Raw genomic sequence first — 17416 nt, forward strand, 5'->3', positions numbered from 1 at the left:
TTAGACACTTGGGAAAAATCCCAGGCTAGGGGTCAAAGTCTCTCCACAACACTGGCCTGTGTGCTTTAACTTTTACTTCTCATTAAAGAATCCAGAACCTGGTTTTGAGTCATTTAAACCTTGCCTCAGTGCATTAAAATTAACCTCTTCAGAGTTTTACTGAGGCTTTGATGATAACAAAAGAGGCACAGACATATGATATGGAGACACAAACAGCAGGTTAATGTGATGATGGCAAAAACTAGTGCTAAAAAATATTGAACAAGCACTGTGCAAAATTAGGGCCATGCTCAATTCTCTACATTGTGTGACCAACAGTTGTTTCATCATTTCCTTCTACTAAGTTCTAGTTCAAGGATCTGACAAGTTTGCTTCAAGCATGATTTGTTATCAATTTTGTATCCTTATTATTATTAGCCCCTTTGGTTATATGATAGCAGATGATAACATCATACCTTTTTAAGCCCCCCCAACCCCACATACATGTCCCTGATACACACCTGTCTGTTTCAGGTGTTTCCATGTAGCTTAAAGACATCAAACACTGACACCTGTATGTTCCAGGTGTTTCCATGCACCTGACAGACATCAAACAGGGACACCTGAATGTTTCAGGTGTTTCCATGCACCTGACATAAAACACTGACACCTGTATGTTCCAGGTGTTTCCATGCACCTGACATCAAACACTGACACCTGTATGTTCCAGGTGTTTCCATGTACCTGACATCAAACCCTGACACCTGTATGAGTCATCATGGCTGAGGGAAGACAGGGAGGACAGACAGGTAAGGCTGCATATGTCCTGCTGGCCTCTCAGCTTTTCAAATCTACAACTTATAGTTATACATCTACCCACCCCTGCTTGATGAAAACTAAATCCATGGGGTGTACAGTTGTTAAATATATGGACATGGATTCATTAATGTATATCATTAATCTTTAACATTTTGCAGAAATGTTATATTTTGATTTCAGGAACTTACTGAAACATCTAAAGGCAGTGCTGCTATACATTTTGTAGATGTTGCTAGACAGCACTGGGTCCCTTCTATCTAATTATTAACTGTAACTGCCCTTACTGCAGCTCTTTTGGCACAGTTTGAAAGTGGTGGTTATGTCAGGGTAACCCACCTGGTCATGACAATTTAGACAGACAGACCATAATTCCACAAGGCTAATACATTGTGTTACACTGACTGCAAATGATAAATATGAAATAATCTTCTAAATGTTTCTTTGCAGGTGTCCGCAAGTACTTCTTTTTCATCAAAGAAAATGTGAGCTCAAATTGGAAGGACCTGGCCTTCTTTCTTGGTTTTCGACGGTCAGACATCGACAACATTAGTGGGAGAAATGAAGATGACAAATCTAGCTGTATGCACCTGTTGGAGGAATGGTACGAACGAAATGGGCAGAGTGCCACTATAGAGGTCCTGATGGAGGCTCTGTCTGAGGCAGGGTTACAGAGTACTGTGGATGGTCTGAAGGACAAATATGGTAAGAATTGTGTTTTGTCAACTCTCTGATGTGTTTAGTCTTTTAGACCATGAGAACAGCACTGAAGAAAGGACAGCTGGGACACAAAGTTAGTTAAAAAAAGTTTAAGTCCTTCCTGCACTACGTGTTTCAAAGGGCGGCGCCCATCTCCGATGTTGTGCAACGCATCACACCGCAGCGAAACGGAATGCGGAAGTAAATATGCCACCACAGGGCAAAAAACTCAAGGAACTATGACCTGATTAAGACTTCAAATTATTTGAAAATATTGTGTCAAAATTTCCAGCAGGACAGGGTTAAGAAGTGGATAAACAGTTACTGTTACAGTAGTACAAATCTTCCATAGAAGCAGCCATCTCCAAGAAATGCAGCATGTAGGTGGGATGGGTCTACGTACAGGTACAGGTACTCATGATACAGAATTCCATGTTCTTAAAACTAAATTTGTGTTTGTTGCCATCTAAACACAGCACAAGAACAAGGAGCAGCAGCAGCATCTATGAGCGAGGCCCATCGCACCCTACTCCTGAGGAACTACCCAAACATCTACCAGGAACTAGACGCCACTAGTGTACTGGGCCATCTCTACCAGGAGGGAGTGCTCACAGGTGGGATGGTGGATGGGATCCTGGCCATCCCTGAGGACCAAAGACACCACAGGACTGGGACGCTACTGGACCTGATTCGGAAAGGAGATGACAGAGCTTTCAGCGTCTTCTGTGAAGCCCTGGAGCATGCTGGGTACCCACATCTCATGGACCTGCTCACAGGAGGGCAACAGGTACTCAGGCCACGTGAGTATGAGAAATTCGGTTCTGTTCATCAAATATTATGGGTGTGGCTAAAAGGGTTGCAGCCATTTTTCTGAGGTGACGTCTTGTGCATTGTTCAGCTGCTCTTCTTCCAACTTCAAATTCATTGATGCACAATAATTTCTTTCCACCATCATGACATTTTCCAAGTTCAAAATGTTATCCCAACACGTGTACACACAAGTTCTCAATTACAATATATCTTTCTTCAATTTGGTGACTGCAGAAAACTAACAACATTTTGGACATGTTTTTATATGAAATCTAACGGTCAACCCTTGACTGTTATTAATACCCATGCTTGTATGTAAATATTTTGTATCAACATGATGGTTACTTTGTGACTTTCAGCAATGCCCATGGCACTGGCTATCTACCCTGGCTTTCAAGGGACGGAATCTCAAAATTTGGATGTATCTATTGGACAGCAACCTCAGTTAGTCATTCAAAGGCAATTTGACACTTCCCTAACAGTGTATCAAAGGGAACAGGTTTTCCAACTGAAGACTAAAATGAGGGATGAAGAGCTCAGGGCACTTTATATGTATGAAGAAAATCAAGTTAAAATATTGAAGAAAGCAAAAGCATTTTTGACCCAAGAAAGTTTAGAGAGAAAGTTTGATGAACTTTGTGCAAAAGTTGAAGCTAAACATGCCATTGTTGTTGGGAAATACTGGGGCTGCCTAATTCTGTTTCTGACGTTTGAGTCTGAGCCCAAATTTGCCCATTTCTGGGGTTCCTGCGTGAGTGGCCGTCTGTCTGCCAGGCTGACTGAGCTGCTGGTTACTGAGGAGCTGCGGAAACTGGAGGGAGGAGACCAGCTGGGGGTGAAAACACTCGTACTGCAGCAGGACTATACCGCATGGAGGGACTACTTTGGGAAAGGTAACTTTATGTGATTTTACATTGAACTTTCTTTTATGTGGTGAAGAGTGTGTGACTGAATCATTTTTTCTGAGAGGCCACTGAGTTTCACAAGTCTCGTGGTAAGTTTTAACTTCCAACTCAAGTTAAAACTTTACAGTATAAACAAGACTAATAAAAACCTGTAGAATTAGCACTTCCTTCTAAATACTAGAATCTATATTCAGGCCAATATGCTACATCCTCAACTGATATCACTGACACAGATACAAAATGTGTTTTTTTCCACCAAACTGTGGAAATGAAATGTTAGTCTGGCAGCTGAAGAGCTGGAAGTTATCACTTTAATTTTGTAACTATACAACTTGTCACAGGTGATCCACAGTTGGCCTCACCAGACACTTCCAGACAGACAGAAGCGCAGGTCAGACAGAAACCAAGAGGAGAAAGCATCGGATCTGCAAGCATCCAATCAGTCACAAGCACCATATCAGCTGGAAGCACCATATCGGCAGGAAGTGTTCTATCATCAGATTCAGGCTACGCATCAACTGGACCTGAAGGTGAGATTTCTTTCTCAGAAGAGCAGATAGTGAGCTTTCAGCATCACTAGACACTCAGATTTGACACATAATTCTACAAAAATAATTATGGGAAAATAAAATAGGTGTTCATCAAATATCTTTTAGCAATGGTTGATTTTTTTCCTAATTTGTAGGGAGAAAAACTGCAGAAAAGTACAAGGCATCCATAGAAGCTGCCATCTCCAAGATGACTGAGGAACTGAAGAACCTTGACGAGGAACAAACAGCCACAGCAGAGAACTGTGAGCAGGTAGAGAAAGAAATCAAGCAGAACTACGAAGAGTTGATCTCCAAACTCCAGCAGGAGAAACAGGAGATTATCACAAAGGTACAAAAAGTCAACAGAGACAGGGGAGGGGAACTGACTCGGGAGAAAGAAAAACTGCAGACAAAACTCGAAAAGAGTAAGGAAGAGGTACATTTATGTGAGAAGATACTAGACGGTAAAAAAGACACAGAAACTATGGTCTTTAGGCAAAAAATAGAAGAAAAGTTCCAGAAACTCTCATTAGAGGAAACAGGCAAGAGCAGTTTGGTAGGTCATACAAAAGTGACATTTAAACCCTCTAGTCTGTCTCAGGCTTCTGGAGGTTCCTTGTCAGTGTTTGCTGGATTCACTATTGATGTACAGGAGCCAGCAGTAGAGAGTCTTCCCTGTTCTGTCAAAGTTACAGCCAACAATGCAGATCTAACAGGTGGCAAAGTTGCACCACAGATAGAAGTGACCTCCCCCCAGGGTAAAACCACCCTCATACAAACAACAGCACACACTAGTCCCCCACTAGCTGCAGGGAAGGGACAAACCAGCAGAGTTAGCAGGGTCTGGGGTGCAGAGTGGAGACCTCAGCAGTCAGGCAAACACACACTGGGGGTCTGTATGGGGGGTATGGAGGATCTTTGTTCTCTCACTGTAGATGTGAGCTGTAACAATCCTGTTGTGAGGATTGGGAAGAGGGGGAGCCAGCAGGGGCAGTTTGACAGGCCTATAGATGTAGCAGTCAGGGGGGACAGGCTGTATGTGGCTGATAATGGTAACCATCGTGTTCAGGTATTTGATCTGAGTGGGAAGTTTTGTCACTCATTTCCTACTGACTATCCTAGAGGACTTGCAGTTCATACTGATGGCACCATAGTGGTGAACTCTGGGATGAAAGTGGGGAAGAAATTTTCCCCATCAGGGGAACTGCTGCACAAATTCCCTCTGGGTGAATATTGCACATACCCCTATGGGCTGGCAGTACAGAGGGATGGGAGGGTTGTTGTAGCTGATCCAGGCAAACACAGCATCTTCCTGTTTGAGGCAGATGGGACACTGGTGAAACAGGTGGGAGGGCTGGGGGAGGGGGAGGGGCAGTTTGATGAGCCATGTTTTGTCTGTGTGGATAAAGAAGACAACATCATTGTGGCAGATCATGGCAACCACCGTGTTCAGGTGTTTGACAGGAATCTGAACTACAAACACAAGTTTGGTCAGAAGGGCAGACAGCCACAGGACATGTGGTGGCCTAATGGGGTGTCAGCTGACAGCAGGGGGAACATAGTTCTGGCAAACCGTTGGAAGCATGGTATTCAGGTTTTTCGCCCAGACGGCACCTGGCTGTCCACCATTAGCAGTGATGGGGACAAACTGAATGATCCCCGCGGGGTGGCTGTGACAGAGGATGGACATGTGTTTGTAGCTGATGAATATGACTACTGTGTCAAGAAGTACAGATACATGTAACAGTGCAGAATGTTCCAGGTACAGGAACTGTGAGCACCTCACAAGCTCAGTAAGGTCCACTTGACAGCATTTAGTTATATTTGAATATATATATATGAGTTCTAACCATTCTACTACTACCTAGGACAAGCATTTAGTGCAGTCCAAGTTTGGTCAGGGCCATATGATTTAACCTACTACCTGAGTACAAGTAACATTTTGTCCAGGATACAGGAGCAATAATGTCAGAAATTTGGACATGTTTGGTCTCAGTAGATTTGTACTATTTGTATAAGGGGGAATGTAGTCTGCATTTCAATACATCACTTTTGTAATTTGACTTATTACATGTACATTTGTACAAGTCTAAAAAAAAAGGATCTTTCTTCTAAATTACTACGTCATTCAATGTGTTCTAAGTCTTTTTGTAAAATGTAGTAATTTCTCTACCATTGCTTTGTGCATGAATAAAAAGATGAAATCAATTTACACAGCTTTTGTGACTTACTTTTGCGGTGTGTGTGTGTTTGCATGATATGTATGTGCATAGGCATGTGTATATATGCATGTGCAAGTGTGTGTGACTGTGTGTGTGTGCGTGTATGATTGTGCAGGTGTGTGTACAGTGTATTAAATTGTGTGTGTGTGTGTGTGTGTGTGTGTGAGTGTGTGTGTGTGCATGTGTGTGTACAGTCTATTTGTGAGTGAGTGTGTGTGTCTCTGTCTGTGTATTTGTGTGTGGGTGTAGATGTGTATGGACCCTCTCTGGCAAATAGATACTGCCTGGCCAATTTGCCACCCTAGGATCTGCTTGGAGATTAGTTTATAAAACATTCCAAGCCCCATGCTGTCTACTACCTTCCATGATGATGATGATGATGAAATGGTTTATTGAGGATAAAAACACTGGCAGCCTTACATAGGCTGAATTGTGGTTCTTTAACAATTCATTCATCTTAGACTAATTGGCAACATAATACAAAATTCTTATCAAATAGATTAAAATAGGAAGGTACGACCATGACACTAGAAGTACTGAACTTGTGCCCACTTCTAATGCTGACTCCTGTCCCAAGTCTTATACATGTACAGGACTATGTGGGCCATGATAACAATTAAGGTTTCTCCATGATATCTGTGATGGTGTCACTTATTGATGCACCTCTTTATAAAATAAAAATAAAGCAAAATTCTTAACTTACTGACTTCTGCCCTGCTGGATTTCCCTGTTCTGTACAAAAAGTTAGAAGACATAGCAATAGAGCAGAGCACCCCTGTTCTATAGAATAGGAAAATATACCGTAGATCTGACAAGACTGGATATACAAAGCTGAAAACTTTATTATTGGATAGGTCCAATTTCCATAGGAAAGTTGTAGGCTTCAATAACTTAAAGTAAAAATAAAAACAGAGAATTCAAGAATATGTGTGTGCATGTGTGTATGTGTGTGTGTGTGTATGTGTGTGTGTGTGTGTGCGTGTGTGTTCGTGTGTGTGTATGTGTGCACATGTGTGTGTGTGAGTGTGTGTGTGTGTGTGTGTATGTGTGTGTGTGTGTGTGTATGTGTGTGTATGTGTGTGTGTGTGTGTGTATGTGTGTGTTTGTGTGTATGTGTGTGTATGTGTGTGTGTGTGTGTGTATGTGTGTGTTTGTGTGTGTGTATGGGTGTGTGTGTGTGTGTGTGTCGTAGGCTTTAATAATTAGAAAAAATGACAGAGAATTCAAGAATATCTTGAGTAACTTCAGAGTCAAAAGATTTTCTGACACTCTAAAAGTTATGGAGAACTAAAAACACCATGGTGTAACTTCTACTCACATGATGCTGCAAGGCCACAAATATCTGCAATGCTGAAAAATGTGTCTAAACAGATCCCCAATACAGGAGGAATGACAGATTATCATGAAAGTTCATCTGTGTTGGTAGTAATCATAGTAAAACATTGAACTTTATTCCAACACAAGGGTTACAGAGCGATCAAATTTTCGACGACCACTGTCGACTTCATCAGGCACTTTTGATCAATTGCTTATGTCACGTATCAGTAAAGTCTTGTGTGAATAAGGTCATTGTTTGTAAACCGTAACTCTCGCGAGATCATGTTGTGAAGTGATTGATCATTAATTATCCTGATGAAGGCGACAGTGGTCGTCAAAAATTTGATCGCTCTGTAACCCTTGTGTTGGAATAAAGTTCAATGTTTTACTATGAGAAATGACAGAGACAGAGAAACAGTTGTAATGTAAAGAGAAGGTATAATCAGCACCAAGGACAGCTACCATCCTGACAACATGTGGCTACACAGGTCTCCTATGCAACATCTGTTATTACACACATTATAACGGAGATATACATACTATATCGTAAAGGGAAGGCAGTCAGCACCAAGGACAGGTCTCATATACCCACCACCCCCTGAAAGCTGTCCAAACTGATCTCCAAGCCACTATTTCTGTATAATAACACACATTATAACAGAGATATACATACTATTTCATAAAGAGAAGGCAGTCAGCACCAAGGACAGGTCACATAGACCCACCACCCCCCAAAAAGCTGTCCAAACTGATCTCCAAGCCACTATTTCTGTACATTATAACAGAGATAGAGGTACTATTATAAAAGGAAGGCAGTCAGCACCAAGGACAGGTCTCATATACCCACTATCCTGAACGGATCCATAATACAAAATCTAGTATTTATGATAACACACATCATGACAGAGATACTACATGTATAATGTATAATGTAAAGGGAAGGCAGTCAGCACCAAGAACAGGTCAACTACATTGTATACCCCCAACCCTGATGGGTCTACACCAATCTCCAATACAAAATCTCTGTAAGATAACACACATCATGATATAGACTCTGAGATACTATTATAATAGAATGTAAAGGGAAGGCAGACAGCACCAAGGACAAGTCCCATAAACCCTAAACCCTGACAAAATGTATCTAAACAGATCCCCAATAGAAACTCTAGCATACATATTTTAACACACATCATGACAGAGATAACATTAGGGATACCAAAATGTATAAACTAAAGAAAAGGCAGTCAGCACCAAGCACAGGTCACATATGCCTGCCACCCTGACAAAATGTGTCTACCCTAAACAGATCCCAAATACAAAATCTCTGCACATTAACACTCAGAAAGACAGAGATACCACAACTAGAAGTGTTTAACACGTACCAGGGTCTATTGTGTGACTGTGTACGTGTGACCTCAGCTTGCTATAAACACACTGGTTAATATTAACCCATTTTTCTGGATGCACTTTGACCTTTGTGCAAGCACCTACTCAGCAAACAGGAGACCCAAGTTCCACCCCCAACTACACTACAAACAGGTGAGATTTCTACCAAGTCTTTCCCTGTACCTGTAAGATGACTCTATGTTGGCTTTAGAGAATGATATAACAGTTAGTAAAGAGACTCTTTTTACACAACTGAGTCTTTAATTCAGCCGATGTTTCGGTGACCGTCTGTCACCTTCCTCAGGGTAATTCTGATTGGTTCACATTGCACTGCAGCACAGGTGTCGCTGAATAAAAGACTTGGTTGTGTAAAAAGAGTCTCTTTACTCAGTGTCTTACCAACCTGATGAAACTATTCACGGATGATATAACAGTTACAGTAACTGGAACTAAATCTCTAAATGACTCATACCAAATCTCTGCAGATTATCATGAAAGTTCATCTGTGTTGGTAGTAATCATAGTAAAACGTTAAACTTTATTCCAACACACTATTTGCAGGGATCAAATTTTCAGCGACCACTGTCGCCTTCATCAGGATAATTAATGACCAATCACTTCAAAACGTGATCTCGCGAGAGTCACGTTTTGAAGTGATTGGTCATTAATTATCCTGATGAAGGCGACAGTGGTCGCTGAAAATTTGATCCCTGCAAATAGTGTGTTGGAATAAAGTTTAACGTTTTACTATAAAATCTCTGCAGATTAACACTCAGAAAGACAGAGACAGAGATGCCACAACTAGAAGTGTTGACACTTCGGAAAAATAGCAGGCCAGGGGTCAAAGTCTCTCCACAACACTGGCCTGTGTGCTTTAACTTTTACTGCTCATTAAAGAATCGAGGACCTGGTTATGAGTTATTCAAACCTTGGCTCAGTGCATTAAAATTAGCCTCTAAGTCTTCATAGTTTTACTGAGTCTTTGATGATTATAAAAGAGGCACAGACATGTTATGAAGACACAAACTGCAGGTTAAAGTGATGATGGCAAAAACTAGTGCTAATAAATAATGAACAAGCACTGCCCAAAATTAGGGCCATGCTCCATTCTCTACATTGTGTGACAAACAGTTGTCTCATCCTTGAGTTCTTTATTGCAAGTTCATGCCTGAGGGATAATTGCAAACAGACATTGACAAGAACAATGAGTACAGAATATAGTGATATAAAACTATATGCTAACATGAAGTTCTACGCATACATTCTTCTCATTAAAGTTACTATCTCTAAAACTAATAACGTTGGTATACAGGATAAAGAGTAAATATTTAACCTTCTAGTTCAAGGACCTGACAAGTTTGCTTGTATACTAATGGTATGTTAACTTAGTTAACCATGATTTCTTACTAATTTATTATCCTACATATTAGCCCCTTTGGTAATATGATATGGAAGTAGTTGTTTAAGGCACACCCCACATACATGTCCCTGATACACACCTGTATGTTCCAGGTGTTTCCATGCAGCACCTGGATCAAACCCTGACACCTGTATGTTTCAGGTGTTCCCATGCACCTGACATCAAACCCTGACACCTGTATGTTTCAGGTGTTTCCATGCACCTGACATCAAACACTGCCACCTGTCTGTTTCAGGTGTTTCCATGCACCTGACATCAAACACTGACACCTGTATGTTCCAGATGTTTCCATGCACCTGACATCAAACACTGACACCTGTATGTTCCAGGTGTTTCCATGCACCTGAAATCAAACACTGACACCTGTATGTGTCATCATGGCTGAGGGAAGACAGGGAGGACAGACAGGTAAGGCTGCACACGTCCTGGGCTCTCAGCTTTTGAAATTACTGACACAAATGTATAACCACCCTGCCACAATGCAAACAACATGGTGTTATTCTTAATATGGAATAAGCAATACCTTTGCAGGTTCTATAACCTATATAATTATTCTACAAATCCATGACAGTTCTTGAAATGGCTTATATCAAGAAAGGCAGGTTTATCAAAAACACCAAGTGGGACTTCCAATAATAAAAGTGTGTCCACTCAACACATATAAACTCATGTCATGTAGTTTTATATGTTCAGGTGTAGATTTTCAGTCTGCCTGTATTAATATAATGTCTTCAAGTTACCACGAACATGTATATACTGTACTACCATGAGTTTTGTTTCCCCAAATATCGTCTTTGCTTTTTTTTTTCCTGAAGGTGCTGAGAGATGGGTAATCTTGTTGATCAATGACGAGTATGGAACTTCCAAGGGGGGAGTTTCTACCATCAACCTCGAGGCGGTTCAAACCCTGAGGGGCAAGGCAGTGAAGGACAAGACAGTCGTGTACGCCACAGCCCTGCGTGTGCCCAAACAAGACCAGGAGGCAGCAGACAGAGACGGCATCACACTGATCACACCCTATCAGTCAGAAGGGGACAAGAGAGAGCCATCCCTAGACTGGCTAACCCTTGAATTCAAGAGCCACTTCCCAAAATCAACGCTATCATCACATGAATACCAGGAAAGCCGCGGCCCCAAATCGACGCTACCACCACATGTTGATGTCATCGTCGGCCACGCTGACATCACAGACACGGCAGCGCGAAACATCCACGATGAGTACTACATGGAGGCAGACCTCATCATGTTCACTCACGTCTTACCCGAGGACACTGAATACTTTAAGGGAGGTCAGAGGGTCATGGAAGCTTCGGAGAAAGAGAGGATTATGATTGAGCAAGTTCACAACGCAAAGGCAGCTTTCTCTGTGGGTCACCGGATCTTCAAGCATTTTCAGAATAAGTACAGAGGAGTCAAGAAACCAAGAGAGCACCACCTATTCTTCCCAAGGCCATCCAAGATATTTGAAGAGGTCAACATCCAACCTGACAGCGGGGAAGGTGAGTTGGTGGTCCTGTCTTTTGGGAGGGTGAAGAATGTTGAGAATCTAAAGGGTTGCAACCTTGCAGGAAGGGCCATTGGGATTGTCAGAAAGTATCTGGAGTCTCTGCGATGGATTGCGTGTGGAATCAGTGAGGATGGTTGGGAAAAGAGCTTGAAGATCCTGGAAGAGGCCCTGAACAGCGGTGACCTGAGACCCACCCTGCGGCCGTACGGGACCCAGGAGGAGATTATGGAGGACATGATGACGGCCCACCTGGTCCTGATGCCATCCCGCTCTGAGCCGTTTGGGCTGGTTGGCCTGGAGGCCATCGCAGCAGGCATCCCTGTCATCATCTCTGACAAGTCAGGACTAGCGGATATGATCAAGAAGCTCGTTGCTGAGGAGAAGTTGCCACCAGGTCTCAACAACAGAATCGTGGAGACCAGTATGCGAGACAGCGACTTGGACAAAACTGCTGAAAAGTGGGCTGACAAAATCCGTGACACTCTGACCGACACTGACAGAGCATTCAGAGATGCAAAGGAGTTCAAAGATGCGCTTCTGAAGTCAAAGTACTGGGAGGACTCTGAGAGAGAGTTCCTGCAAGCCTGCAGTATCATAGGTACAACCATTTTGAATCCAGTATCTTATTTGCTCTTGTCCTTTAACCTTCTCCCTGTTGCCTAACATCATAGCCAATAGAAAATGGTAAAAAAATAGCTACTTCAGTGTGCTAAAGGTTAAACTTCTTTCTTCTTTCTTTGGCTTAAGTATATGTTGTTATTGATTTTATGCATAGGTTTGAGAATATTTTATTTGCTTTTGGCAATTCCCTTTAACCTTCTCCCTGCTGCCTAATCCATAATCATGGAGAATCAGTATAAGGAAAATTATAGCTACTGCCAATAAAGAGTGACTGTATCTCTCAAGCCTGTGTGGTTCAAGAGAATACTTCCTCCCTTTCTGCCATACTTTCTGCATGCCCAAAGCAAAAAAAAAAAAATGGGGGTACAAAGGTATAATCACAGCAAACCAGTACTGGCAAATATTGTTATTGGTTCTGCTGGCTTGTATGACAGCCTTACATGTGAAACAACCTCACAAATTGTCAGTTCTTCCTTCCAATGCATGTCTGGTGCTGTAAGTGTAATCCTCAATTTACATTAAATAATACCAATAAGTATAATGTTTGTAATGACTATTTTCAGGAACTGTTGTACTATTGTTGTCATTGTCATTTAAAAGAAAATCTGTAGAGTTTTAAAATGCTCCAAACATTTTCTTTCTGGCAGAGATCACTCTTAAAGATGTGGATAAGGCAGCAGCAGAGTACAAAGCAGCAGTAGAAGATGTCATCTCTAAGATAAGCCAGCAAGTGGACAACCTGGACAGGGAACGCAAAGCAACTGCAGAGAACTGTGAGCAGGTAGAGAAAGAGGTCAAGCAGCACTACGAAGAGTTGATCTCCAAACTCCAGCAGGAGAAACAGGAGATGATCAGCAAGATACAGAAGATCAAGGAAGACAGGGAAAGGGAACTGACTCGGGAGAAAGAAAAACTGGAGACAGAACTGGAAAACAGCAAGGAAGAGGAAAACTTCTTTGAGCAGATTTTAGACCGTAAAGATGACACAGAAGCCGCCTTGAGAGAATTAAGAGAAAGGCTCCAACAAATGGAAGAAAAGGTAGACAAACTCTCCATGCAGGAAACAGGCAACAACAGTTTGGTAGGTCAACCAAAACTGACCTTCAAACAACTCCTATCCAAGGTTCCTGGAGGTTCAGTGTTTCCTCAGGAGAAAGAGGATAAACCTCCAGGGGAAGAGGATAAACCTCCGGGGGAAGAGGATAAACCTCCAGGGGAAGAGGATAAACCTCCGGGGGAAGAGGATAAACCTCCAGGGGAAGAGGACAAACCTCCAGGGGAAGAGGATAAACCTCCAGGGGAAGAAGACAAACCTCCAGAGGAAGAGGAAAAACCTCCGGGGGAAGAGGACAAACCTCCAGGGGAAGAGAAGAAACCTCCAGGGGAAGAGGAGAAACCTCCGGGGGAAGAGGAGAAACCTCCGGGTGAAGAGGATAAACCTCCAGGGGAAGAGGATAAACCTCCAGGGGAAGAGAAGAAACCTCCAGGGGAAGAGGATAAACCTCTGGTGGAAGAGGATAAACCTCCAGGGGAAGAGGAGAAACCTCCAGGGGAAGAGGAGAAACCTCCGGGGGAAGAGGATAAACCTCCAGGGGAAGAGGAAAAACCTCCAGGGGAAGAGGAGAAACCTCCGGGGGAAGAGGAGAAACCTCCAGGGGAAGAGGAGAAACCTCCGGGGGAAGAGGAGAAACCTCCATGGGAAGAGGATAAACCTCCAGGGGAAGAGGATAAACCTCAGGAGGAAGAGGATAAACCTCCAGATGAAGAGGAGAAACCTCCAGGGGAAGAGGAGAAACGTCCAAAGTTCTCATCAGGTTCCTTGTCAGAGTCAGTTAGGTTCACTATTGATGTAGAAGGGCCCGCAGTAGAGAGTCTACCCTGCTCTGTCACAATTACAACTAACAATGCAGATCTAACAGGTGGGAAAGTTGCACCACAGATAGAAGTGACCTCCCCCCAGGGTAAAATCACCCTCATACAAACAACAGCACACACTAGTCCCCCACTAGCTGCAGGGAAGGGACAAACCAGCAGAGTTAGCAGGGTCTGGGGTGCAGAGTGGAGACCTCAGCAGTCAGGCAAACATACACTGGGGGTCTGTATGGGGGGTACGAAGGATCTGGGTTCTCTCACTGTAGATGTGAGCTGTAACAATCCTGTAGTGAGGCTTGGGGAGAACGGTAGCCAGCAGGGGCAGTTTGAGAGTCCTTTCGATGTAGCAGTCAGGGGGGACAGGCTGTATGTGGCTGACAGGAACAACCAGCGTGTTCAGGTGTTTGATCTGAGTGGGAAATTTTGTCACTCATTTCCTACTGGCTGGCCTGAAGGACTTGCAGTTCAGACTGATGGCACCATAGTGGTGTACTCTGGGAAGGAAGTGAGGAAATTTTCCCCATCAGGAGAACTGCTGCACAAATTTCCTTTAGGTAAATATTGCGCAGTCCCCTATGGGCTGGCAGTACAGAGGGATGGGAGGGTTGTGTTAGCTGATCGAGTCAAACACAGCATCTTCCTGTTTGAGGCAGATGGGACACTGGTGAAACAGGTGGGAGGGTGGGGGGAGGGGGAGGGGCAGTTTGGTCAGCCACTATTTGTCTGTGTGGATAAAGAAGACAACATCATTGTGGCAGATAAAGATAACCACCGTGTTCAGGTGTTTGACAGGAATCTGAACTACAAACACAAGTTTGGTCAGTATGGCAGACAGCCACAGGACATGCAGTATCCTACAGGGGTGTCAGCTGACAGCAGGGGGAACATAGTTCTGGCAAACTGTTGGAAGGATGATATTCAGGACGTGTTCCGCCCAGACGGCACCTGGGTGTCCACCATCAGCAGTGATGGGGACAAATGTCCCCTTGGGGTGGCTGTGACAGAGGATGGACATGTGTTTGTAGCTTATCATGGTAACCACTGTATCAGGAAGTACAGATACATGTAACAGTGCAGAATGTTCCAGGTACAAGAACTGTGAGCACCTCACAACCTCACAAGCATTTCTACAGACCCAGTAAAGGTTGTGATGTCATATAGTTTGGTCAGGACCATATGATTTAACCTACTACTACTTATGATGATTGTAAAAGTTAACATTTTGTCCAGAATAAAGAAGCAATGACTGAGCAGGACAGAAATTGGGGCATGTCTGGTTTCAAAGATTTGTACTATGTGCTATTTGTATAAGATGGAACTTAGTCTGCATTTCTATATATATACATCACTTTTGTGATTCCACTTATTACAAGTCTAAATAGGACCTTTCTTCACTTGTTTTGTAAAATGTAGAGTGATTGCAAAATGTACAAGAATAAAATGATCAGATCAATTTATCTACTACATGGCTCTTACAGCTTACTTTTGTTGTGCCCACTTCTAATGCTGAATCCTCCAAGTCTTAAACATCATGACAGAGATATTCTAATGTAAAGAGAATTAGGCAGTCAGCACCAGCACACTGAAAAATGTGTCTAAATAGATCCCCTATGCAACAGCTCTGTATATTAACTCTCAACATAACAGACAGAGGTTCTGTTACTAACAGTAAGGTAAAGGGAAGGCAATCAGCACCAAGGACAGGTCTCATATACCTGCCACTCTGTAAACATGTGTCTAAGATCCCCAATAAAAAATCTGGCAAGCTTTGAAACTCTTGAGGCTTTTCTTAGTCAATCTAATGTTGTTTTTATGTACTGCTGTAAATGTTTTTTTTTAATTAACATTTCTGCAATAAATACAATCACTTTGATATCACAGTTTTCCTTGTGTGTCTGGACTAATTTTTGTAACTGGAAAAGTTAATGTAAGGTCTTATGTTGCACCAGGCTTGCCATGTACAAATGTACAGTAACTGAGTCATGACTGTGCAAGATAAAGCCAAATACTATCTAAAGTGTGACTTTTCTAAATCAACCCTTGGGTGCCTTTCAAAATCAACCACACCTGATTTAAGTTGCCTGATAATGTTACAGGTGATGTAACATTTATCAAAGAAGTGCTATCATTTGTAAATAACTGTACTTTGCAGTCTAGCAGTTACATGTACTGTAATGAAGTATAGAGGGAGCGAAATGTGCACAGATTCAACTGTCGTGAACCAATCACATAACATACAACTGTACAACTTGAGTAAAAGGTGTTATATAAGCAACTTTTGCTTTTTGCCAATACTCAATAAATATTATGTGAATAAACAAACGTACAACTGTATGTACAGGGCTGCACTCTTGCAGTATGGGTACTGGGTGTGGAAACTATAAAACAATGACACTGATAAATAAATTCAGTCCTTGAGCTCATAATGCCTTTTTGATATACTTTGTTTGACCTTATTGTCACTTCTTACCTCATGGCCTCAATGAAAAGTGGCCTGCAGGTCGATTTGAGCTTCTCACGAATAAAAAATTGTTCTAACAAACGTGTAGTCCAGAGTTCGAATCCCAGCTGTTGGCACTCTCCTGACAAGCACACTACTGGAAAGGATCACAGTCCTACAGTTACTAGTCCACTAGTACTGTTTGTTGTGCTTGTTGAATAGTCTCAGCTAGGGGGATTTCCAAGGTACAGGGTCTATCATGTGACTGTGTACGTGTGACCTTAGCTAGGGAAACAGACTGGTAAATATTAACCAAAGCTTCTGGACACTCTGACTGAACAAGTACCCAGAGTGAACAGATCTAGATACTGGGGATCCAAGTTCCACACCCAACTTTACAACAAACAGGTGAGATTTCTACCATCTTGTCTTTCCCTGTACCTGTTAGATCATTCTATATTGGCTTTACTGACATAGATGTTATAGTAATTTCTAAAGTAAACACCATATGATTGAAATAGAACACTGAACTATTAAGGGTCAAAGTCCCTTCCCTACATGAACATGGCCACCATTTTGTTCCCTTTTGAAATATGACTCATTATATAGTAAAGAATTGAATGTAAATATACTGTTATAGAGAAGCAACTTGTAAGTAAATAATGGCTACACGAAGAAATTTCAGCATGAGACTATTTCTCAATGTATTGGATGACATTGGCATGCCTTTTAGTGTGTTAGTTTTTCCAAGTACAATCATGGTACCTGATACATTGTACATTGAATTTCTATTAATTCATTTGTACCCACTTCTTTGTATGCCTGTATAGTTGTAGGGGACCTTTTATGAAAGTTGCTGTACTTTTGTTGTGCCAATAAAGATTGTATAAAA

At 42.3% G+C, this 17416-nt stretch overlaps 3 protein-coding genes across 3 annotated transcripts in view; 2 read left to right on the top strand and 1 right to left on the bottom strand.

Annotated features, from left to right (window-relative positions):
* Positions 1-17416, bottom strand: part of LOC109477516 (nardilysin-like) — a 77875-nt gene that overhangs the window by 25015 nt on the left and 35444 nt on the right. The window lies entirely within an intron of this gene.
* Positions 632-15153, top strand: LOC109477538 (tripartite motif-containing protein 3-like). The gene is made up of 4 exons (XM_019778847.1): positions 632-788; positions 10900-12189; positions 12860-13345; positions 14027-15153. The coding sequence occupies exons 1-4, from the start codon at positions 758-760 to the stop codon at positions 15151-15153; spliced, it is 2934 nt and encodes a 977-aa protein (XP_019634406.1). The 5' UTR covers positions 632-757.
* LOC109477575 (E3 ubiquitin-protein ligase TRIM71-like) lies at positions 4146-5509 on the top strand. Its single transcript, XM_019778900.1, has 2 exons — positions 4146-4808; positions 4923-5509. The coding sequence occupies exons 1-2, from the start codon at positions 4224-4226 to the stop codon at positions 5481-5483; spliced, it is 1146 nt and encodes a 381-aa protein (XP_019634459.1). The 5' UTR covers positions 4146-4223; the 3' UTR covers positions 5484-5509.

The sequence above is a fragment of the Branchiostoma belcheri genome, unplaced genomic scaffold, assembly GCF_001625305.1.
Source record: "Branchiostoma belcheri isolate BF01 breed outbred unplaced genomic scaffold, Haploidv18h27 scaffold40, whole genome shotgun sequence".
Lineage (NCBI taxonomy): Eukaryota > Metazoa > Chordata > Leptocardii > Amphioxiformes > Branchiostomatidae > Branchiostoma > Branchiostoma belcheri.

Excerpts from the sequence above, each read along its gene's own strand:
- LOC109477538 (XM_019778847.1), top strand. The coding sequence starts at position 758 with ATGGCTGAGGGAAGACAGGGAGGACAGACAG. Across the intron at positions 789-10,899 it reads AAGACAGGGAGGACAGACAG|GTGCTGAGAGATGGGTAATC; the intron begins GTAAGGCTGCAT and ends TTTTTCCTGAAG. Across the intron at positions 13,346-14,026 it reads CCTATCCAAGGTTCCTGGAG|GTTCCTTGTCAGAGTCAGTT; the intron begins GTTCAGTGTTTC and ends AGTTCTCATCAG.
- LOC109477575 (XM_019778900.1), top strand. The coding sequence starts at position 4,224 with ATGGTCTTTAGGCAAAAAATAGAAGAAAAGTTCCAGAAACTCTCATTA. Across the intron at positions 4,809-4,922 it reads ATGGTAACCATCGTGTTCAG|AAATTTTCCCCATCAGGGGA; the intron begins GTATTTGATCTG and ends AAAGTGGGGAAG.